Raw genomic sequence first — 25264 nt, 5'->3', positions numbered from 1 at the left:
CTCGCTCCTGCGGCTTCATACACAGCGATGTGTGCTGCCACAGGAGCGAGGAACTACATCGTAACATCGGTCCTTATGAAATTATGAAAATGACCGACGCTACACCGATCATACGATTTCGACGCTTTTGCGCTCGTTAATCGTATCAAAAACGATTTACACACTACGATATCGACAGCGACGCCGGATGTGCGTCACTTTCGATTTGACCCCACCGACATCGCAGCTGCGATGTCATAGTGTGCAAAGTACCCCTAAGCATAAAGAATAAGGACGCTTGTGCAATGTGGAAACACCTCCTGGCTGTGGGCTTGCATCAGGACAGAGTCTGGGACATCAAAGGACACAAGTCCTTGTTCTGGTGATCAGTGAGGGTCCCAAATCACCTATCCAGGAAGCCAGTATCTATCCCCCATTTCCTTGAAATGGCTGGATTGTCATTGTAAATAAGCACTTGTACCTTGTCCCCCCCCCCATCTCATTGTAGATTGTAAGCTCTCACGAGCAGGGTTGTCTTTTTTTCTTTTTTTGTATTTTCTATAACTGTTACTTGTTTGTATATGATCCTCCTGAATTGTAAAGCGCTGCGGAATATGTTGGCGCTATAGAAATAAAGATTATTATTATTATTATTATCAAATAACAAGGTGATAATTTATGTCCAACGGATACTATGTGATATCGCGAATGAAAAATCAGTGCAGCACGGTAAATAGACAGGGCACCACTGTGTGATAATGTATGAGGACAATCAGCTTATACTACTGTACACTGCCATTGTCTCTGTATAACAGAGGATGTGTGTCTGGTACCTGACATCTGTATATAAGCTGCTAATGCAAAGTCAGGATATGATTAAACCGTAAGAAATAGTCCTGTCATCTATGGTGCGATAGCGCCCTCTACTGTTTCATTGTTTGAAAATTAAGCAGCAACGCAGAGTCAGATGAAAAGCTGCATCGAAGTAAAATAATCCTATCATATGTAAACACAGCAATGAAAGGCAGGGCGCACGGCTCCGCCCGTAGTACTACAAGTGCCAAATAACTCACATAGACCTGGATCAGTTGTCCTGTCTTCAGGTGGTGCTCAACGTAGTTCAGAAAGCAAAAAAAAAAGCCTACAGGCGTTTCGCATATTACAATGCCTCATCAGGGCCTCAGCTCTAAGATGATCCCTACCCACTTAACCCCTTCACCCCAGCCAATTTTCCATTTTTCATTGTTTGGGGTTTTTTTTGCTCCCCTTCTTCCAAGAGCCGTAACTTTTTTATATTTGCGTCAATCTTGCCATATAAGGGCTTGTATTTTGCTGGACGAGTTGTACTTTTAAAACAAACCACACGTGTTACAATATAGTGTACTAAAAAAAGGCAAAAAAATTCCAAGTGCGGAAAAATTGCAAAAAGAAGGGAATTTTGTTTACTTACCGTAAATTCCTTTTCTTCTAGCTCCAATTGGGAGACCCAGACAATTGGGGTGTATAGCTACTGCCTCCGGAGGCCACACAAAGCATTACACTTAAAAGTGTAAGGCCCCTCCCCTTCTGCCTATACACCCCCCGTGGGATCACGGGTTCCTCAGTTTTAGTGCCAAAGCAAGAAGGAGGAAAGCCAATGACTGGTTTAAGAACAAATTCAATCCGAAGGAACATCGGAGAACCGAAACCATTCAACATGAACAACATGTGTACCCGAACAAACAAAAATCCCTAAGCAAACAGGGCGGGTGCTGGGTCTCCCAATTGGAGCTAGAAGAAAAGGAATTTACGGTAAGTAAACAAAATTCCCTTCTTCTTTGTCGCTCCTAATTGGGAGACCCAGACAATTGGGACGTCCAAAAGCAGTCCCTGGGTGGGTATAATAACCCCTCGTGATAGGACCGTAAAAACAGCCCTACCCTACAGGTGGGCCGTCGCCGCCTGAAGGGCTTGTCTACCTAGGCTGGCGTCCGCCGAAGCGTAGGTATGCACTTGATAGTGTTTGGTAAAAGTGTGCAGACTCGACCAGGTAGCCGCCTGGCACACCTGCTGAGCCGTAGCCTGGTGTCGTAATGCCCAGGACGCACCCACGGCTCTGGTAGAATGGGCCTTCAGCCCTGAGGGAACCGGAAGCCCAGCAGAACGGTAGGCTTCAAGAATTGGTTCCTTGATCCACCGAGCTAGGGTGGATTTGGAAGCTTGCGACCCTTTGCGCTGACCAGCGACAAGGACAAAGAGTGCATCCGAGCGGCGCAGGGGCGCCGTGCGGGAAATGTAGATCCTGAGCGCTCTCACGAGATCCAACAAATGCAAATCCTTTTCACATTGATGAACTGGATGAGGGCACAAGGAAGGCAAGGAGATATCCTGATTAAGATGAAACGGGGATACCACCTTAGGGAGAAACTCCGGAATAGGGCGCAAAACCACCTTGTCCTGGTGAATCACCAGGAAGGGAAATTTGCATGACAGCGCTGCTAGCTCGGACACTCTCCGGAGAGACGTGACCGCTACTAGAAAGGCCACTTTCTGTGAAAGGCGAGAAAGGGAAACATCCCTCATAGGCTCGAAAGGCGGCTTCTGAAGAACAATTAGAACCCTGTTTCGATCCCAGGGCTCTAACGGCCGCTTGTAAGGAGGGACGATATGACAGACCCCTTGCAGGAACGTGCGTACCCGAGGAAGTCGTGCTAGGCGCTTCTGAAAAAATACAGATAGCGCTGAGACTTGCCCCTTGAGGGAGCTGAGCGACAAACCTTTTTCCAACCCGGATTGCAGGAAGGAAAGAAAAGTAGGCAAACTAAATGGCCAGGGAGAGACTCCCTGAGCAGAGCACCAAGACAAGAATATTTTCCACGTCCTGTGGTATATCTTGGCGGAGGTAGGTTTTCTGGCCTGTCTCATGGTGGCAATGACCTCTTGAGACAATCCTGAACCCGCTAGGATCCAGGACTCAATGGCCACACAGTCAGGTTCAGGGCCGCAGAATTCTGATGGAAAAACGGCCCTTGAGACAGCAAGTCTGGTCGGTCTGGTAGTGCCCACGGTTGGCCTACCGCGAGGTGCCACAGATCCGGGTACCACGACCTCCTTGGCCAGTCTGGAGCGACGAGGATGGGGCGGCGGCAGTCGGACCTGATCTTGCGCAGCACTCTGGGCAACAGAGCCAGAGGTGGAGACACATAAGGAAACCGGAACTGCGACCAATCTTGAACTAAGGCGTCTGCCGCCAGAGCTCGGTGATCGTGAGACCGTGCCATGAAAACTGGGACCTTGTTGTTGTGCCGAGACGCCATTAGGTCGACGTCCGGCATCCCCCAGCGGCGACAGATCTCTTGAAACACGTCCGGGTGAAGAGACCATTCCCCTGCGTCCATACCCTGGCGACTGAGGAAGTCTGCTTCCCAGTTGTCCACGCCTGGGATGTGAACTGCGGATATGGTGGAAGCCGTGTCTTCCACCCACGTCAGAATCCGCCGGACTTCCTGGAAGGCTTGCCGACTGCGAGTTCCTCCTTGGTGGTTGATGTATGCCACCGCTGTGGAGTTGTCCGACTGAATACGGATCTGCTTGCCTTCCAGCCACTGCTGGAAGGCTTGTAGGGCAAGATACACTGCTCTGATCTCCAGAACGTTGATCTGAAGAGTGGACTCTTGCTGAGTCCACGTACCTTGAGCCCTGTGGTGGAGAAAGACTGCTCCCCACCCTGACAGACTCGCATCTGTCGTCACTACCGCCCAGGATGGGGGTAGGAAGGATTTCCCTTTCGACAATGAGGTGGGAAGCAGCCACCATCGAAGAGAATCCTTGGCCGCCTGAGAGAGAGAGACGTTGCTGTCGAGGGACTTCGACCTCCCGTCCCATTGGCGGAGAATGTCCCATTGTAGTGGACGCAGATGAAACTGCGCGAAAGGGACTGCCTCTATTGCTGCCACCATCTTCCCTAGGAAGTGCATGAGGCGTCTCAAGGGGTGTGACTGACCTTGAAGGAGAGATTGCACCCCTGTCTGCAATGAACGCTATTTGACAAGCGAAAGCTTCACTACCGCTGAGAGAGTATGAAACTCCATGCCAAGATATGTTATCGACTGGGTCGGGGTTAGATTCGACTTGGAAAAGTTGATGATCCACCCGAAACCCTGGAGGGTCTCCAGCGCCACGTTCAGGCTGTGTTGGCATGCCTCTTGAGAAGGCGCCTTGACCAGCAGATCGTCTAAGTAAGGGATCACGGAGTGTCCCTGAGAGTGTAGGACTGCAACTACAGCTGCCATGACTTTGGTGAAGACCCGTGGGGCTGTCGCCAGACCAAAAGGCAGGGCTACGAACTGAAGGTGTTCGTCTCCTATAACGAAGCGTAGAAAACGCTGATGCTCTGGAGCAATCGGTACGTGGAGATAAGCATCCTTGATGTCTATCGATGCTAGGAAATCTCCTTGAGACATTGCGGCGATGACGGATCGGAGGGATTCCATCCGGAACCGTCTGGTTCTCACGTGGTTGTTGAGAAGTTTTAGGTCCAGAACGGGACGGAAAGACCCGTCCTTTTTTGGTACCACAAACAAATTGGAGTAAAAACCGTGACCTTGCTCTTGAAGAGGAACAGGGATCACCACTCCTTCCGCCTTTAGAGTGCACACCGCCTGCAGGAGAGCATCGGCTCGCTCGGGAGGCGGAGACGTTCTGAAGAATCGAGTTGGAGGACGAGAACTGAACTCTATCCTGTACCCGTGAGACAGAATGTCTCGCACCCAACGGTCTTGGACCTGTGGCAGCCAAATGTCGCCAAAGCGGGCGAGCCTGCCACCGACCGAGGATGCGGAGGGAGGAGGCCGGAAGTCATGAGGAAGCCGCCTTGGTAGCGGGTCTTCCGGCTGTCTTTTTTTTTTGGGGCGTGACTGAGCCCGCCAAGAATCTGAACTCCTCTGATCCTTTTGAGTCCTTTTGGACGAGGAGAATTGGGACCTGCCCGAACCTCGAAAGGACCGAAACCCCGACTGTCCCCTCCTCTGTTGGGGTTTGTTTTGTCTGGGCTGAGGTAAGGATGAATCCTTACCCTTGGACTGTTTAATGATTACATCCAAGCGCTCACCAAACAGCCGGTCACCAGAAAATGGCAAACTGGTTAAACATTTTTTGGAAGCAGAATCTGCTTTCCATTCCCTTAACCACAAGGCTCTGCGTAAAACCACGGAGTTGGCAGATGCCACTGCCGTACGGCTCGTAGAGTCCAGAACAGCATTAATCGCGTAAGACGCAAATGCAGACATTTGAGAGGTTAAGGATGCCACCTGCGGAACAGATGTACGTGTGACAGTGTCAATCTGTGCAAGACCAGCTGAAATAGCTTGGAGTGCCCATACGGCTGCGAATGCAGGAGCAAACGACGCGCCGATAGCCTCATAGATGGATTTCAACCAGAGCTCCATCTGTCTGTCAGTGGCATCTTTAAGTGCAGCCCCATCCTCCACTGCAACTATGGATCTAGTCGCAAGCCTGGAGATAGGGGGATCCACCTTGGGACACTGGGTCCAGCTCTTGACCACGTCAGGAGGAAAGGGATATCTGAAATGGAATTTCTCCAGCTGTGAAGCTGACTCCTCCACTTGAGGAGCTGGGGGAGAAATATCCAACATTTTATTGATGGACGCGATAAGATTGTTCACTATGGCGTCACCATCAGGAGTATCTAGATTGAGAGCGGTCTCAGGATCAGAATCCTGATCAGCTATTTCCGGCTCATCACACAGAGAATCCTCCTGCTGAGAGCCTGACCAGTGAGATGATGTAGAGGGCCGCTCATAGCGAGCTCTCTTAGGCTGTCTGGGACTGTCGTCCGTGTCAGAGCCATCACCCTGGGATGCGTGGGACACCCCCGGAGCTGTTCCAACTGAGGGGGGCCAGGGAGCAATGAATCAACAGTGCCCATGGTCTGAGTTACTGGTCTAGACTGCAAAGTTTCTAGAATCTGAGACATAGTCACAGATAATCTATCCGCAAAAATTGCAAACTCTGTCCCCGTCACCTGGACAGTATTCACAGGTGGATCTCTCTGGGGCACCTCCAGCAGAGGCCCTGGCCGAGCAGGGAGCACAGGGACCGAACACTGCACACAATGGGGGTCAGTGGAACCTGCCGGTAGAACAGCCTCACAAGCGGTGCAAGCAGCATAAAAAGCCTGTGCCTTGGCACCCCTGTTTTTTGCGGACGACATGCTGTATTCTCCACAGAGCAATCCAGGAGGGTATATAGCCAAGAATCACCAGCGACCGTTTAGTGCAATGTATAGCATGCAAGCATAAAAATACAAATGAACACTTTCACTAGTGGGGTCAGCACCGGAGGGTGCCGCTTACCGCCCGCCAAAAGCGGGTGTGTAGTCGCCAGAATCCCGTGCCTGGGTGTCCCAGAACTTGTCTCCCCTTTCCAGCTCAGCCTGCACACAGGAATGGCTGCCGGCGTTCTGTGAAGAGGGGCGGACCGTGGGCGTGCCTCAGACAAAGTGCGGGAAACTGGCTTCCCACTGTGCTCAATGTGAGGGCTGGAGTATGTAAAGCAGATTCCAGCCCTCGGCGCTGACTTTCTGTATAGCGTCCCGCCCTTCCCCTGACTGGCAGGCCTGGGGGCGGGAACGAAACGGAACTAGGCCGCAAAAGCCGGGGACTCTAGTAAAAAGCGCGGCCGACAAATCTGCACGGCCAGCGCGGAAGTCCCCGGCGCACCACAAGTCCCAGCCGCGTCGCAGTAAAAACTGTCAGCAGGGGCCGGCGCGGCAGTTCCCCACACACTAACTCCCTTAGCAAGCTGTGGAAGTGTGGCACAAGCGCAGCAGCGCTATTGTCCCCGGCGCACTAACACACCCAGCAATGCTGCAGTGTGTGCGCGGTCTGTACGGGGACACAGAGTACCTTGGCGTAGCAGGGCCCTGTCCCTGACGATACTCCGCTCCATATCCAGCAGATTCCCCAGGGGCTGTGGACGGAGCACGGTCTCTGTGCCTGGAGACCGGTAAATCCCACTTCACCCAGAGCCCAAAGGGGGATGGGGAAGGATGCAGCATGTGGGCTCCAGCCTCTGTACCCGCAATGGGTACCTCAACCTTAACAAACACCGCCGACACAAAGTGGGGTGAGAAGGGAGCATGCTGGGGGCCCAAGTATGGGCTCTCTTTTCTTCCAACCGACATAGTCAGCAGCTGCTGCTGACTAAAACAGTGGAGCTATGCGTGGATGTCTGACCTCCTTCGCACAAAGCTTGAAAACTGAGGAACCCGTGATCCCACGGGGGGTGTATAGGCAGAAGGGGAGGGGCCTTACACTTTTAAGTGTAATGCTTTGTGTGGCCTCCGGAGGCAGTAGCTATACACCCCAATTGTCTGGGTCTCCCAATTAGGAGCGACAAAGAAAGTCTGATTGCATGATTGTTTTGGGGATATTTTATTCACCGTGTTCACTATATGGTTAAACTGATGTGTCGGTGTGATGCCTCAGGAAGGTACAAGTTAGTCAACACCAAACATGTATAGGTTTACTTTTATCTAAGAGGTTAAAAAAAATCAGGTTTGTCCAAAAAAGTGGAGTGGACTATTTGCGCCATTTTCCGCGACCTGTAGTGTTCTCAATTTTTGGGATCTATGGCTCAGTGACCGCTTATTTTTTGCATTTCAAGCTGACATTTTTAGCAGTACCATTTTTGCGCACATGCTACGTTTTGATTGTCCGTTATTGCGTTTTGCGCAAAATTTGTGACCAAAAAACGTAATTTTGGCATTTGTATTTTTTTTGCCGCTACGCCATTTACTGATCAGATTAATTGATTTTATATTTTCATAGATCGGGCATTTCTGAATGCGGCTATACCAAATGTGTATATTTTTTATTTTTTTAACCCTTTAATTTTCAATGGGGCAAAAGGGGGGTGATTTGAACTTTTAAGTTTTTGTTGTTTTTTTTTAATTTTACTAGTCCGCCTAGGGGACTATAAGGATCAGCAGACTGATTGCTCATTTATTAAGCAGAAATACTCACCTCTTGTCACTGACAGCAGCGGTCAGGTGAAACAGGAAGTGACTCATGTGAGCTACAGGAGTCATCACATGACTCTGTGTTACCAGGACAACCATCGGCTCACAGTGATTACGTCACTGCGACGCTGATGGAGCCGGCTGAGTAAACATTTACCATGATTGGCATTTAAATGGTGATGTTACATTTTCACAGCGCTAAGTAAGGGGTTAACAGGCACGGGTGGAACGCGAATCCACTCGTGCCTGCGAGGCACTCATGTCAGCTGTACAAATCAGTTGACATGTGCACGGATTACCGCTGGCTGCCGGCAGCAGCCGGCAGGTATTACACTATGATGGTTTAGGACGTAATATTGCTGCCTGCGGTCGTTAAGGGGTAAAATTGTACTAACTTTATTATAATACCCTTGAGAAACACTAAATAGTGTAAAAACATTACAATAAATGTAAAGAAATTACACAAACTCATTGCAATACTTATTACTTGATGATAAACATATTAATCGACCAAAAAGAAGTAAGATATTTGGCATCATTAAGACCAAGTGGTCCCAATGCCCCAGCTTCTGAATCTCAGGTTAGACAGAGAAGGCAATGTGCCAGCTACAAGAGAGATCAATTTATGAAAAGCTAAGAATGGCTCCAACTTTTAATTACCAGAATCTGTGGAGAAATATCCTTAGAGGACGGATGGAAAAGTGTTTTTTGTTATACATTTTTCATAAAACTTATTTGTATACATTGGCCATTTACTAAAAAACGTAGTAATATTTGATACCTAAATCCACAAATCCCTGGATCGTCCACCAACTCCGTCTTGGTGAGTACCATGGAATCTCTGCTCTCGGAACTACATACTGCTATGTGTCTTTTCTCCAGGCTTGCTCTGTGCTGCCATTTTGTGATCCGAGGAGATATTTACGAACCAAACGCTTGATGTAATAGTAAAGCTCTGTTCACAATTTGAGCCAACATAGGAAAAACCATAGGAAGGTGTCCTCGACATACACCAATGGTATGATGCAGCTGATTAAGGCAAGGATTATAATGTCAGCTATCTGATTAGTGGGTGAGCTGTCATCTGCCTTCCTTCATATCATACTGTATGCTTATAAAGAGGATCACTACCCATAGAGTTCTCTTCATAAAACGTATACAGTATGGTCTACTGCATACTAGACTGCAAAATAAAAGCCACATCAACTAGGTTTGAGCAAAAATATTCACACGACCTAAGTCCAGCATCCGTGTGGCTACTCTGTCAGCTGGACCAGGCAGAACCAATTCCTCGGTCGGCACTTAAATGCCATCCTGCTGTCCAATTCCTGTGATTACTAGGACCCAATAATGAGACCTAGTAATAAGACCTCCTGCAACATCATGATATCTTAGTGGCCATCATCCTGGCCAGCTCCTGTGATTACTAGGACTCATCACGTTATGACATTGCATGAGGCCTAGTGATGAGACCACACACATCATGATATCTCAGTGGCTTAGTAATCACAAGAGGCGCCCAAGATGCCAGCATTCGATTGGCAGCTGATGAAGTTTGTACTGCCCTGGTCCGGCTACCACAAAATTACCTTCATGGATTCTGCAGATCTTTTTGCACAACTCTAAAACCAACATATAGTAGGTCAGCAAAAATCAAAATGAAGAAAGACCCAAAGTTTAGCATATCTTCCGGGGGCTACTCCAGCCATATGCATTAATATAAGCTCCAAACGACATGCAATAGGCTAAGAGCGGTGGTAAATCGCTGGTGTCCGGCTACTGACACTGACCTTGAATAGATAGAACTTGTGGTGGTCCTGCTGTCCGATCTTCTCTTGCAGCCTGAGGATGAGATGCTTCACTTGGTCAGTGCGGGAGGCAGTAATAAGAGGTTCGGCTTTTCTTATGTCTTCTACAAGTAGGTGCACATCAGTCCTATAAAAAGTACCAGTCAGTAATGTTTATTTCTGGATAGCTACAGTATATATCTAATATGTAAAGCTGAGTGTATAGGGTGCTTTACACGCTGCGACATCGCTAAGGATATATCGTCGGGGTCACGTCGTTAGTGATATCACAGCGTGTGACAGCTAGGAGCCACGATCAACAATCGCAAAAGCGTCAAAAATCGTTGATCGTTGACACGTCGATCCTTTTCATAATATCGTTGGTGGGGCATGCCGCTGGTGATTCATCATTCCTGCCGCATCACACATCGCTATGTGACGCCGCAGGAACAACGAACATCACCTTACCTGCGTCCACCGGCAATGAGGAAGGAAGGAGGTGGGCGGCATGTTCCGGCCGCTCATCTTCGCCCCTCCTCTGCTATTGGGCGGCTGCTTAGTGACGCCGCTATGACGCCGAATGCACCTCCCCTTGAAGGAAGGATTGTATGGCGGTCACAGCGACGTCGCTGAAAAGGTATGTGCGTGTGACGCTGCCGTTGCGATAATGTTCGCTACGGCAGTGAGCACCAAATCTTGCGTGAACAAAGGATGCGGGTGCTATCGGGCACGACATCGCTAGCTATCGCTAGCGATGTCGCAGCGTGTAAAGCACCCTTAAGTGTATGTGTGTGTATGTGTGTATGTATATATGTCCGATAAAGGACTCCACACCGTTGCATTTACAGTTACAAAATTTTGCACAGACACCCCATGTGTCTCAGGGAACGTCATAGACTATGTTTTGAGGGGAATATTTAGCCCCGCAACTTTACAATTATTTGCCAAAAAACCTGCCTCCACTAAAGGCAATTGGAGCTGGGAGCTACGGGTCATTAATAGGAGCATTTTTAGTATAAGAAGCTTTTGTGTGAGGTAATATGATATCGGTGGAGAGACGGACAGAGAGACAGACAGGGAAAGAGACAGAGAGATAGCGACAGAGAGATTGGGACAGAGGGAAAGTGAAACAGACGAAAAGAGACAGGCAGGGAAAGAAACAGGCAGAGGCCGACAGAGACAGACAGAGAGATAGAGACAGAGAAATAGAGACAGAAAGAAAGAGACAGAAAGAAAGAGTCAGACAGACAGGCCGACAGAGACAGTCAGACAAAAAGATAGACAGAGGCAGACAGGGAAAGAGACGGACAGGGGAAGAGACGGACAGGGGAAGAGACAGAGACAAACAGAAAGAGGCAGACACAAACAGAAGAGAGACGGAGACAGAAAAACAGGGAAAGAGACAGGCAGAGTGAGACAAAGACAGAGAAATAGACAAACAGACACAGAAATAGAGAAAAAGATAGAGAGACAGACACACAGAGACAGACAGAGAGGGAAAAAGAGACAGACAGAAAGGCAAACAAACAGATAGAGAGAGAGACAGACAGGGAAAGAGACAGAGAGACAAATAGAGACAGACAGAGACTGGGAGAGACAGAGACTGGGAGAGAGACAGTTACTATCCCGGGCAACACCGGGTACTACAGCTAGTTTATATATAAGCGGTATTCCGGTCCACAGTAATTACCACTTATTGGATGGATAGACTATAGTTATTAGATCAGTACAGGATACCAATGATTTTAATTTCAATGGCCGAGGAAAAAAAAATGAACAAAGCGTCATTGGCACCAACAAATACTTCAGTGTGTCCGCGTGGCCTAAGGCTATGTGCCCACGGGACTCTGTATCTGCGGATTTTTCAGCATCAAAATCCGCAGCTTTCCCCCGGAATCCACACCTTTTCATAGGTGCGGATTTGACGCAGATTTTGTTGTGGATTTTGCGATTTTTTTTAATTCAATTGAATAGGCAAAATCCGCACGAAAATCCGCAACAATAATTGACATGCTGCAGATTTTTCCACACGAAAATCCGCACGATTTCCGCTGCAGAAAAATCTGCAGCGTGGGCACAGCATTTCCAAAATGCCATAGAAATGGCTGGGGAGTAGCTGTGCTGCAGATTTCTTGAAAATCTGCAGCTTTTCCGCGAGAAATCCGCGGCAAAATTCACGCATTTTCCGCAGCGTGGGCACATAGCCCTGGCAACTGCTCCATTTAAACGCTGTGCTCATAATTTGACAGCGGCATTAAACGTTTAATACCAGCAATCAAACCTCAGTTCTGGCCACTGCTGGTAGACACCAACACCGGCTACATAGTACAGCTGGCATCAGCCACATGAGGAGAGAGAAGAGCTTCTGAGACCTCCCCAGACACGGCCCCCCATCTATATGTCATCATTTTGTGTTAAAGGGAATCTGTCACCAGGTTTTTGCTCCCCCATCTGAGAGCAGCATAATGTAGAGACAGAGACCCTGATTCCAGCGATGTCACTTACTGAGCGGTTTGCTGTCATTTTGATGAAATCAAGGTTTTCTCTGCTGCAGATCTAGCAGTTATACAGAGTTCATGAATATGCTGGACTATCTGGCAGCAGGACAACTAGTCCTCTAATGATAATATACTGCTGACTAAACAGTGATTTTATCAAAACTACACTAAGTAGCCCAGTGACACATCACTGGAATCAGGATCTCTACCCCTACGTTATGCTGCTCTCAGAATAAATGGCAAAAACCTGGTGACAGATTCCCTTTAAGTTAATAGTCGTTTTATTAACTTTTACCAGTGATTGCATCGTGTTCCTTGTACATGATATTAATTCAGCCACTACTTATAGTACGAGGGTTTTGTCTGATATACGTAGATAAGAGAACTTACGTGGGGGAGAGGTCCAGCAAATCAATAGACTTGGTTTTCAGCTCGCCACCTTTTTCATATTCCAGGATAATGCCTACAAGAAAGGGAAGATAATATGTACAACGTAATGCAATAATGGAGGGAAAACCTGCTACTCACCTCCTGGCTCACTGTCCTATTGTAGTGTACAGCCATCACACTCATTCTCCCTATCAGTATAAAGATACATGACATCTACGTCTAGAAAGTGTCACAATACAGAGCAGCGAGGACCCGATAGTCCACATGATGAAATGGCACCTGTGTGGCAGCTTACCTGTCTGTACAGACTATCTTGCAATAAAGGTAAGACAGGAACCCAGGTCTTCTTTATCTGTCTGCTATAACTGACAACCTGAAGCCCCCAAACTACCGAATAATGCCAACCACTGAGTACAGGGCCCAAATATCGATAGAGGTGCCAGGAGGACAAAATGAGCATCACCTCACATTGTAATGTGCCGCCCCCCACGTCAGCAGCCGGGCTGCTCGGATCCGGATCCGCGGTCGCTCGAGGGGCGTCCGGACCCGGGGGTCGTGCGGCCACTCAAATGAAGGGGGTATTTACAGGGGATTATGAATTTAGAGTTCATGACACCACCCGTGGTGTGTGGTAAGCTGGAGTACCACCGCTGCCATTGCGGAGTACACGGGGTGATGACAGGGCAGCCAGGTGTTGCGACGCTCCACGGGTAAGGGGGATGCCCCGGGACTCGGTGATAGAGTTGACAAGTGCCGTTGGGGGATGAAAGGGTCAGTTGCGCACTCACTCAGTTCATGAAGCTGACACCGACAACTTGGTAAACCAAAGTTCTGGACACCGCTGCTGCCGAGGGGAGCTAGTTTGGGTCGCGCCCCCGGTGGTGTTGTCTGATGGTCTGTGACCTTCTCCCTGGCACTTAATTTTCTTCTTAGTTGGCCCCGGTAGCGTGAAACTAATTGGGTCCCGCTCCCCAGTGTGGCTAAGTGTGGGAGCTTGCTCTCAGGGTTCACGATTGGGATTTCCTGGACCGTTTTGTGGAAAGTCCTATCCCCGTCGTTGCGCTAGTACCCCGATTTTGGAACGGGTGGAGAGCGAATCTTGAAGGCTCCGTTCTCGTTGAGTGAATTGTCAGGTTGCCTGAAGCTACTCCCTGACCTAGGGTACACCTACCCCTTCGTGCCCTGGTCCCAGCCCGGTGATGGTACAAGGCCGCCGGCTGTCCTCCTTGACAGTTCCGTGCCCCTTGTCACGATCCCCTGCGACCGGGGGTCCAGCTCCTACTAGGCCCAGACCACTGTCTGCCACCTAGTTACTTCCAAGGAGCCCGGCTCTTGACCTCCTCTCTCCTTCACCTCCAACACTACACTGGCCTACTCCTGACCTCCCCTTACCAACCCCCCAAGTGGCAACCCTATTCCACTCAGGCCGTCCACTGGTGTGTCTGGTGGGTGTGGTGCAGAGTGTACCTAGGATTTTGATTACCTCTTTTGGCAACACCACATGTTGGGGACCCATAACCAAGGAGAAGGTGGATATTGGACAGAAGGACAGATTGCACAATACCCTGTGACGACCTGATAGGCCAGGGCGTGACAGTAATATTTTGCCCCTAGTTTTCCCTATGACAATCTCCAAATTTTAATGTTTCGCCCCTAGTTTTCCCTTTGACAATCTCAGAGGATCGGGGCCATTTCTCAGGATAGTCTAAGATAAATGAGAATGTGGTAAAAACTAACACCAGTGGTGAAAAACCTGGTCAAAAACCTTGTGGAAAAATGAAGGGCAAGGATTTTTTTTTAACAGGAGTCTCTGTAGGTGGTCAGCCTGCAGCTGCAGCTACATTGCCCCATGTAATGCAAGTCGTCTTATGTGTTTGCTCCTGGCTACTCAGGATGGCTGCAGAGCGCCCCTACAGACTGACAGAATAGATTGGAAGAACAGTTAAGTTGTTTTGGGATTGTGGCCAATTTCACCAGAGCGTAATACACCCTACGATGCCGCCATCAGGTGACCGGCACCAGGGAAGATTAATTGACTATTAGGACATGTCTACGACCATCAGACCTTCTACTGTTTCAGAGTTTCCATTAAGCTGTAAGGCTGTGTTCACACATTGTTTTTTCGGAACAAATTAACTGAATGTCCAAAACAGATTGGACCATGCAGGTCCAACGTAATCCACACGAGGTCCCACAATGCTTCCAGCACTGCTACATCTGAAGCTCACAGCTAGCACCATAGAACATGACTGCCCGCTGTGAGCTCCACGCAGCAACTAAAGTGAGCCACACGATCAGCGGTGACATCACTCAGGTTAGCCACAGCCACAGCTGCAGTCGTCCACCTGTAACAGTAAAGCACCTGAGTGACTGAAGTGAGCCGCATGATTAGCGGTGACGTCACTCGGGTAATATCCGATCGCAGGTGCTGATAGCACAGCTCACTTGAGTTGCTGTGTGGAGCTCACAGCAGGCAGCCATGTTCTAGGCTTCTTGCTGTGAGCTTCAGATGTAGCAGTGCTGGAAGTGTCGTGGGACCTCGTGTGGATTATGTCGGACCTGTAGGGATGTTTGTGTGGTTAATAAAGTTGTGAAAGAGGGTGTTTTTGTTCTTTTATTTCAAATAAAGAATTTTTTGGGTGTTTGTGTATATTTACAAATTAGTGATGGTGGTGGTCTCATAGTTGCCTACCATTACTAATATACGGCTTAGTGGCAGCTGTGGGCTGCCATTATGCCATTAACTTATTACCACGATTGCCACCGCACCAGGGCAACGGGAAGTGCCTTGTCCAGCACAGAATGCCGCTTCTGGGGCAGCTGTGGGCTGCTATTTTTAGGCTAGAAAGGGCCAAATAACCATGGCCCTCCCCACTTAATAATATCAGCCCCCAGGTGTCTGCTGTACCTTGGCTGGTTTTAGAAAAATTGGGCGGACCCCACATCATTAAATAAAAATAAATAAATCAAATACAGTAATTAAAAAAAAAGTGGGATCCCCTCTATTTTTCATAACCAGCCAAGGTACACCAGACAGCTGAGGGTTTCAGCCTGCAGCTGCTTCTGTTCCTGAGCTGGATATGAAAAATGAGGGGAGCCCACGTCATTTTGTTACCAAAAAAATTATTAAAAAAAACAGCTGACCAAGCTAGCTATCCCTCTATCTATCAAACTAGTCTGTTCTTTCGTTATATCTATATCTATTTTTTCTATCTATTCTAGCTATCTATCAATTATCCTATAATATTTTATTTCTCCTTTTAAAAAATGCATTACCCAAAACGCGGCAAAACGTTATGCGTTTTTTGGGCCACAAGCTGCGTTTTCTGTGACCACAGGAAAAAGATGCAGTCAAGATGCTCTCAGAGAAAAAGATGCAGTGTGTGACCATAGCCTAAGTGGACGTGTGCGCAACCTGCTAATGTATCCCCAGCCTATCACTGGGAGGCACCAGGTATTTAACGCTCCCCCTGTTTGGGAGGGTCCAGAACAAGTCATTAGGGTTCTAAGCTGGTAGCTGTTTGTTAGTCTAGCCTGGCTGCACTGGTCTGCCAGTATCCAGCACCTGCTTGTAAGGCTGCTTTCACACTACGTTTTTTTAACATGTGTCCTGAACGTTTTTTTAACGCAAAAACGGATCCAGTGCGAATGCGTTTTCATTTCAATGCATTTGCAATGGACTCGCGTCAACATGCGTTCACCTGCGTTTGCGTGCGTTATAGTGAGGATCCAGCGACTTGCAGTTTTTTAACATTTTTCAAAAACGCTACTTGTAGTGTTTTTGAGTTGCGTCCAAATACTGCAAATTGCTGGATCCTCACTAAACAGCACGCAAACGCATGTGAACGCTGGCGTGCTGATAGACAGGATCCTGCTTGCTCTACTGAGCATGCCCAGAAACCAGCCTCGCGTGATCAGTCTCTCTCTCCCCCTCCCCCTCCCTCTCTCCCCCTCCCAAGAGCTGCGGAGGCTAGCAACCAAGGTAAACATCGGGTAACGTGCTTGGATAGCCGATGTTTACCTTGGTTACGTGTGCAGGGAGCCCAGGTCCTAGCAGCTGCAGACGCTCGTAACCAAGGTAAATATCGGGTATCCAAGCAAGTTACCCGATGTTTACCTTGGTTACGTGTGCAGGGAGCCCAGCTCCTAGCAGCTGCAGACACTCGTAACCAAGGTAAATATCGGGTATCCAAGCAAGTTACCCGATGTTTACCTTGGTTACGAGCCTCTGCAGCTGTCAGATGCTGGCTCCCAGTCTGGCACGTTCAGTTCCCCTCCCGATCACATGACTTCAATGCCCGCCCATAAACTTCAAGTGACAGGATCCTGCAAAATAACACATGCGTTTTTCTCTGCAAAAACAAGATCCACTTTTACAGCAAAAAAACGTTCATGACGCATGTTAAAAAAAACGTAGTGTGAAAGCAGCCTAACCAGCTCGGAGTCTGCTGTATATACCCTGTCTGTGTTCCTGGACCTGTCCTGTCTGTGCCTGGTCTGTACCCTGGTACCAGCCTGTCTCCTGCACCTGTTGTCTTATCTGCCTCAGCTATTCCGGCTGCACCTGCCTGAAGACCTGGACAGTGATGCCCGGAGTCCCTCCTGATGTCCGGAGTCCCTCCTGATGTCCTGTGCCTGCTGATCCGTGCTGGATATGCTGTATCTGTGCTCCTGTTCCCGCCCCGTGTTCCTGGTTCTACCGTTTGTCCTGCCAGTGCCCGTCCTGTCTGTTAGGCTGCTTTCACACATCCGGTAGGTGCAGAGCCGGCCAGTCCGGCTCTAAAACCTATGCAACGGATGCGGCGAAAAAGCCGCATCCTTTGCATAAGTTTTTTAAATGCGGCCCGTCTGGTTTTTGCCGCTTGCGGCATGCTACTGAGCATGCGCAGTGGCAAAAACCGCATGCGACGGCCGGATGCGGTGTTTGCCGCATCGCGCCGCATCCGGCGTCCATAGGCATGCATTGAAAAATGCGCCGCATCGGCCGGATGTGGCGCAATGCGGGTTTTTTTGCCGCACAAAAAAACGTGCCAGGCAACGTTCAATCCGGCCGCCGTATCGGCTAAATCTGCCGCATGCGGCAAAAACCGGAGGGAACGCAAGCCCATGCGGCACAATGCGGCACTAATTAAAGTCTATGCAGGAAAAACGCAACCGGCAGCAAAAAAAAAAAAAACGGTTGCGTTTTTCCTGCAAAGTGCCGGATTGTGCCGCATAGCAAAAACCGGAGGTGTGAAAGCAGCCTTACCTGACCACGGTCCTGCTGTCACCCAGCTCCAATCAGCTGTCACAGCCCTGTGTATGGCACTACCCGGTAGGCGCTTGGCCTATCCCCTCCCACATCAGGGTTAGCTTTGGCCCCCTCTTGTCAGTAATGTGTTCCCTACACCTCGCCGCCTGACAACCTGTGAGTGTTAAGCCTGCTTTACACCTTACAATTAGGGATGCGATCTTGTATGCGATGTGACACGCCCAGGTCGCATATGCGATCTAATGAGATTGCACGTAGGTCGTTCATTTGCTGTCACACGTGCGTTAGTAGCCTATGTTAAATTGATCAATTTTGTGTGCGATCCTTTAGATCATGTGTTCTGTGACGTATGCATTGGGCACCCTTTTTTTTTTTTATTTATTGACTTGACAAGCGTGTGTAATGTGTAGGGATGCGTTTTTACTATGTCATCTGCCATTCAGCTCTGCTACATGGCCGCTAACAGCAGACACAGACAGCCATGTAGCAGCGGTGAATGGCAGATGACAGCAGACACAGACAGAGCCGCACTGTCAGAATGAACTCGGGTGAACCTCACCCGACTTCATTGTGATGCTGCGGCTCTGTCTGTGCCGCGTCCTGATTAGCGGTCACCAGTGAAGACTCATCGGTGACCGCTAATCTCCTGAGTAAGTGAATTGAGCAGCCCTCTCTCATACTCACCGATCCCCGATCCCCGGCGCTGCACGGCATTCACACTGCTCCGGCGGCTTTTACTGTTTTGAAAAAGCCGGCCGCCCATTAAACAATCTCGTATTCCCTGCTTACCCCGCCCACCGGCGCCTGTGATTGGTTACAGTGAGACACGCCCCCCACGCTGAGTGACAGGTGTCACACTGCACCCAATCACAGCAGCCGGTGGGCGTGTCTATACTGTGTATTGAAATAAATAATTAAATAATTAAAAAAAACGGCGTGCGGTCCCCCCCAATTTTAAAACCAGTCAGATAAAGCCATACGGCTGAAGGCTGGTATTCTCAGGATGGGGAGCTCCACGTTATGGGGAGCCCCCCACCCTAACAATATCAGCCAACAGCCGCCCAGAATTGCCGCATACATTAGATGCGACAGTTCTGGGACTGTACCCGGCTCTTCCCGATTTACCCTGGTGCGTTGGTAAATCGGGGTAATAAGGAGTTATTGGCAGCCCATAGCTGCCAATAAGTCCTAGATTAATCATGTCAGGCGTCTATGAGACACCCTCCATGATTAATCTGTAAATTACAGTAAATAAACACACACACACGAAAAATCCTTTATTGGAAATAAAAAACACACACACATTCCCTGGTTCACCACTTTAATCAGCCCCAAAAAGCCCTCCATGTCCGGCGTAATCCAGGATGGTCCAGCTTCGCATCCAGCGCTGCTGCATGGAGGTGACAGGAGCTGCAGCAGACACAGCCGCTCCGGTCACCTCCACGCAGGTAATGAAGACAGCCGCGCGATCAGCTGCTGTCACTGAGGTTACCCGCTGTCGCTGGATCCAGCGGTGGATGCAGCGGTGGCCGCGGGTAACCTCAGTGACAGCAGCTGATCGCGCGGCTGTCTTCATTACCTGCGTGGAGGTGACCGGAGCGGCTGTGTCTGCTGCAGCTCCTGTCACCTCCATGCAGCAGCGCTGGATGCGACGCTGGACCATCCTGGATTACGCCGGACATGGAGGGCTTTTTGGGGCTGATTAAAGTGGTGAACCAGGGAATGTGTGTGTTTTTTATTTCCAATAAAGGATTTTTCGGGTGTGTGTGTTTATTTACTGTAATTTACAGATTAATCATGGAGGGTGTCCCATAGACGCCTGACATGATTAATCTAGGACTTATTGGCAGCTATGGGCTGCCAATAACTCCTTATTACCCCGATTTACCAACGCACCAGGGTAAATCGGGAAGAGCCGGGTACAGTCCAAGAACAGCCGCATCTAATGTATGCGGCAATTCTGGGCGGCTGTTGGCTGATATTGTTAGGGTGGGGGGCTCCCCATAACGTGGAGCTCCCCATCCTGAGAATACCAGCCTTCAGCCGTATGGCTTTATCTGGCTGGTTTTAAAATTGGGGGGGACCGCACGCCGTTTTTTTTAATTATTTAATTATTTATTTCAATACACAGTATAGACACGCCCACCGGCTGCTGTGATTGGGTGCAGTGTGACACCTGTCACTCAGCGTGGGGGGGCGTGTCTCACTGTAACCAATCACAGGCGCCGGTGGGCGGGGTAAGCAGGGAATACGAGATTGTTTAATGGGCGGCCGGCTTTTTCAAAACAGTAAAAGCCGCCGGAGCAGTGAATGCCGTGCAGCGCTGCGCTGGAGATCGGGGATCGGTGAGTATATGAGAGAGGGGGATAGACTGACATGGACAGAGAGTGAGGGACAGAGATAGTGACGGACTGACAGAGATTAGTGCATGACAGACATTGTGAGGCGCTTCAGAACGCAGCTTTTCAGCTGCGCTCTGAAGCAGACCTTTTTTAAGCTGCGGTGCAGAGCGCACACCTGCGCACATAGCATCAGACAACAAAATCGTATGAGGGATGTCACACGTTACAATTGACTAGTTTCGTACTACCAAACGTCCAATGTATGAGGAATAAACGACGTGTACGCGATCACCGTATTTTCGTTCAATATCGATCGCATGTAGGTTTCACACGCAAACACGTCACGAACGATGCCGGATGTGCGTCACTTACAACTTGACCCCAACGACGGATTGAAAGATCTATTGAAGTGTGTAAAGCAGGCTTTACACAAGAGCAAACTGCAGACAGTCTCCAACAATTCAGTGCAATGTCCATCAGGGACCCGGAGGTGTGTGCAACTAGGGCCAAAATCAATCAGGAGATTATATATGGGATGTGTGATATTGTGTGAGGCCGCACTGACACCGTCACATGTGAGCATTTATGGGATATGTTATATTGTGTGAGGCCGCACTGACACCGTCACATGTGAGTATTTATGGGATGTGTTATATTGTGTGAGGCCGCACTGACCCCGTCACATGTGAGTATTTATGGGATGTGTGATATTGTGTGAGGCCGCACTGACACCGTCACATGTGAGCATTTATGGGATGTGTTATATTGTGTGAGGCCGCACTGACACCGTCACATGTGAGTATTTATGGGATGTGTTATATTGTGTGAGGCCGCACTGACACCGTCACATGTGAGCATTTATGGGATGTGTGATATTGTGTGAGGCCGCACTGACCCCGTCACATGTGAGCATTTATGGGATGTGTTATATTGTGTGAGGCCGCACTGACACCGTCACATGTGAGTATTTATGGGATGTGTTATATTGTGTGAGGCCGCACTGACACCGTCACATGTGAGCATTTATGGGATGTGTTATATTGTGTGAGGCCGCACTGACACCGTCACATGTGAGTATTTATGGGATGTGTTATATTGTGTGAGGCCGCACTGACCCCGTCACATGTGAGTATTTATGGGATGTGTGATATTGTGTGAGGCCGCACTGACACTGTCACATGTGAGTATTTATGGTATGTGTTATATTGTGTGAGGCCGCACTGACACCGTCACATGTATTTATGGGATGTGTTATATTGTGTGAGGCCGCACTGACACTGTCACATGTGAGCATTTATGGGATGTGTTATATTGTGTGAGGCCGCACTGACCCCGTCACATGTGAGTATTTATGAGATGTGTTATATTGTGTGAGGCCGCACTGACACTGTCACATGTGAGTATTTATGGGATGTGTTATATTGTGTGAGGCCGCACTGACCCCGTCACATGTGAGTATTTATGAGATGTGTTATATTGTGTGAGGCCGCACTGACACTGTCACATGTGAGCATTTATGAGATGTGTTATATTGTGTGAGGCCGCACTGACACTGTCACATGTGAGCATTTATGAGATGTGTTATATTGTGTGAGGCCGCACTGACACTGTCACATGTGAGTATTTATGGGATGTGTTATATTGTGTGAGGCCGCACTGACACCGTCACATGTGAGCATTTATGGGATGTGTTATATTGTGTGAGGCCGCACTGACACTGTCACATGTGAGTATTTATGGGATGTGTTATATTGTGTGAGGCCGCACTGACCCCGTCACATGTATTTATGGGATGTGTTATATTGTGTGAGGCCGCACTGACACTGTCACGTGAGCATTTATGGGATGTGTGATATTGTGTGAGGCCGCACTGACACCGTCACATGTGAGCATTTATGGGATGTGTTATATTGTGTGAGGCCGCACCGACTCCATCACATGTGAGCATTTATGGGATGTATTATATTGTGTGAAGCCGCACTGACACTGTCACATGTGAGCATTTATGGGATGTGTTATATTGTGTGAGGCCGCACTGACTCCATCACATGTGAGCATTTATGGGATGTATTATATTGTGTGAAGCCGCACTGACACTGTCACGTGAGCATTTATGGGATGTGTTATATTGTGTGAGGCCGCACTGACACTGTCACATGTGAGCATTTATGGGATGTGTTATATTGTGTGAGGCCGCACTGACACTGTCACATGTGAGCATTTATGGGATGTGTTATATTGTGTGAGGCCGCACTGACACTGTCACATGTGAGCATTTATGGGATGTGTTATATTGTGTGAGGCCGCACTGACACTGTCACATGTGAGCATTTATGGGATGTGTTATATTGTGTGAGGCCACACTGACACCGTCACATGAGAGTATTTATGGGATGTGTTATATTGTGTGAGGCTGCACTGACACCGTCACATGTGAGTATTTATGGGATGTGTTATATTGTGTGAGGCCGCACTGACACTGTCACATGTGAGCATTTATGGGATGTGTTATATTGTGTGAGGCCGCACTGACACTGTCACATGTGAGCATTTATGAGATGTGTTATATTGTGTGAGGCCGCACTGACACCGTCACATGTGAGTATTTATGGGATGTGTTATATTGTGTGAGGCCGCACTGACACCGTCACATGTGAGTATTTATGGGATGTGTTATATTGTGTGAGGCCGCACTGACACTGTCACATGTGAGTATTTATGGGATGTGTTATATTGTGTGAGGCCGCACTGACCCCGTCACATGTGAACATTTATGAGATGTGTTATATTGTGTGAGGCCGCACTGACACTGTCACATGTGAGTATTTATGGGATGTGTTATATTGTGTGAGGCCGCACTGACACTGTCACATGTGAGTATTTATGGGATGTGTTATATTGTGTGAGGCCGCACTGACACCGTCACATGTGAGTATTTATGGGATGTGTTATATTGTGTGAGGCCGCACTGCTACTATGACATGTATTTATGGGATGTTCTCTCTTCTGTGGCCGCCATGTCAGTGTAGCCGGAGCTCTGCCGCCCCAGTACTTGTTCCCTCATTGGGGACCACTGCACAGTTTGGGGTTTGCATTGCCGGGTCTGCAGTGGGGCATTAGGACCTGGCATCAGGAGGATTATTAGTGACCCACTGCCCTGGATCGATCAGAGCCATCCATGTAAGCACACTCTGCTGTGCACGCTGGGACTTGTAGTGCTGCAGTTAGTGGAGTACACCATTACCTACGCCCCCCCTTCTTCACGGTGCACTCCCCTCCCCCTCCTCTCGTTCTCACCTGGCGGATAATACCGGAGAAGGAACCGCTTCAGCCTCATCCTTCGTTCAGTGACAGTCTGCACGGCGCAGTGGTTACCATGGAGACTAACAACATTAATACTGCGCAAGCGCAAACAGCGTTTAGAGGGGCGGGGTTATGACTGGAATTGCCGTGTGCCGTTAGTGTGGTTGCCTTGGTGACCGGCCGGCGTAATTATTCAACCATTATTACTGGCGGGAAAGTAACCGCAGCAGAGTGCAATGGGAGAGAGTGCGCCTGTCAGGGTAAAGACACGTGCTGGTAGCGGCCATTACTGTCATATCGGACGGTGTCTGACTATTTGCAATGGGGCAAACATCCTATATATCCTTTATGTGGGGGCAGGAAAACTTGTCCGCCATCTTTTATTCATAATGAGTTGCACTGACGATAAAATGTCCACAAAGCTTATATTTGGCGCTGGCCTAATAAACCGGAATCTGCGGAAAACAGCTGCAATGGGGCAGAAGCGCCACCTGGTGCCCGGGCGCTGTGCTATGTGCGCAGGCGGGATGCAGGCTATGTGCGCAGGCGGGATGCAGGCTATGTGCGCAGGCAGGATGCAGGCTATGTGCGCAGGCGGGATTCAGGCTATGTGCGCAGGCGGGATGCAGGCTATGTGCGCAGGCGGGATGCAGGCTATGTGCGCAGGCGGGATGCAGGCTATGTGCGCAGGCGGGATGCAGGCTATGTGCGCAGGCGGGATGCAGGCTATGTGCGCAGGCGGGATGCAGGCTATGTGCGCAGGCGGGATGCAGGCTATGTGCGTAGGCGGGATGCAGGCTATGTGCGCAGGCTGGATGCAGCCTGTCATTGAAACGCAGCATGGGGCTCAAAAATGCATGCGTTTTATGCGTTTTTGTCATGAAATCAGTGTCTGGAAGGGCTTAAAAACGCAGAAAGAATTGACGAGCTGCATCTTGTGGTCACCACAAAGACAAAGCCAAAAAACCCAGCAACATGCGCACAGCAAACGTGAAGTCTCATAGACTTTGCTTGGGAAGAAAATGGAAAGAACGCGAGGCATTAGGCTATGTGCGCACTTTGCGTTTTTACCTGTGTTTCCGCAGTGTTTTGAGCTGCAGCGTTTTCATGCCAAAAGGCATGTGTTTTGCTTTTCCATAATAGTCTATGGAAAAGGTTGATTTCTAGACCGCACTTTGCGTTTTAAAACGCTGCGTTTAATTTGCATATTTTGTGGCAAAAACCATGCATTCAAAGAAGCAGCATGTCAATTGTTTTTGACATTTTGGGTGCGTTTTGCTAACATTGAAGTCAATGAGAAATGGCAAAAACCAAGAAACTTCAAATATCCTGCTTTTTTCGTGCAGAAAACATGCGTTTTGGACTTCAAAAACACATGCTTTTCTGACATTAAAATAATGGAATAATATGTCCCTTTACACACACACATAGTCCGACAAATAAATTAAAGAAAATTTTGCTTTTATTGCTATTTTTTCAATAAATATTATAAAACCGCAATAATATCATTAAATATAACTATTTTCTTTATTAATTCACAAAATATATATGTATTGTTTTTTTTTTCTCTTTTTTCATTCTGTTTGACTATTTAAACTTTATTTAGCAGTGTCTTGATGTTCAAAACGCATCTGTCAAAACGCAGGTGAAAAAGCATGTAAAAAGCGCATCTAAAACGCTGGAAATACGCATGC

The 25264-nt window shown here is 48.7% G+C and overlaps 1 protein-coding gene across 1 annotated transcript in view; it reads right to left on the bottom strand.

Annotated features, from left to right (window-relative positions):
- DAW1 (dynein assembly factor with WD repeats 1) overlaps positions 1-23667 on the bottom strand; it is a 124739-nt gene extending 101072 nt beyond the window's left edge. The window contains exons 1-3 of the mRNA XM_075338688.1: positions 23565-23667; positions 12675-12747; positions 9790-9934 (exon numbers count right to left, since the gene is read on the bottom strand). Of these exons, the coding sequence (XP_075194803.1) occupies positions 9790-9934; positions 12675-12747; positions 23565-23604 (258 nt within the window). The 5' untranslated portion in view covers positions 23605-23667. The remainder of the gene's footprint in view (positions 1-9789; positions 9935-12674; positions 12748-23564) is intronic.
- Positions 23668-25264: the final 1597 nt, after the last annotated feature.

This window comes from Anomaloglossus baeobatrachus, chromosome 3 (genome assembly GCF_048569485.1).
Source record: "Anomaloglossus baeobatrachus isolate aAnoBae1 chromosome 3, aAnoBae1.hap1, whole genome shotgun sequence".
NCBI classification, from domain to species: Eukaryota; Metazoa; Chordata; class Amphibia; order Anura; family Aromobatidae; genus Anomaloglossus; species Anomaloglossus baeobatrachus.
This window is presented reverse-complemented; position numbering and strand designations above follow the sequence as displayed.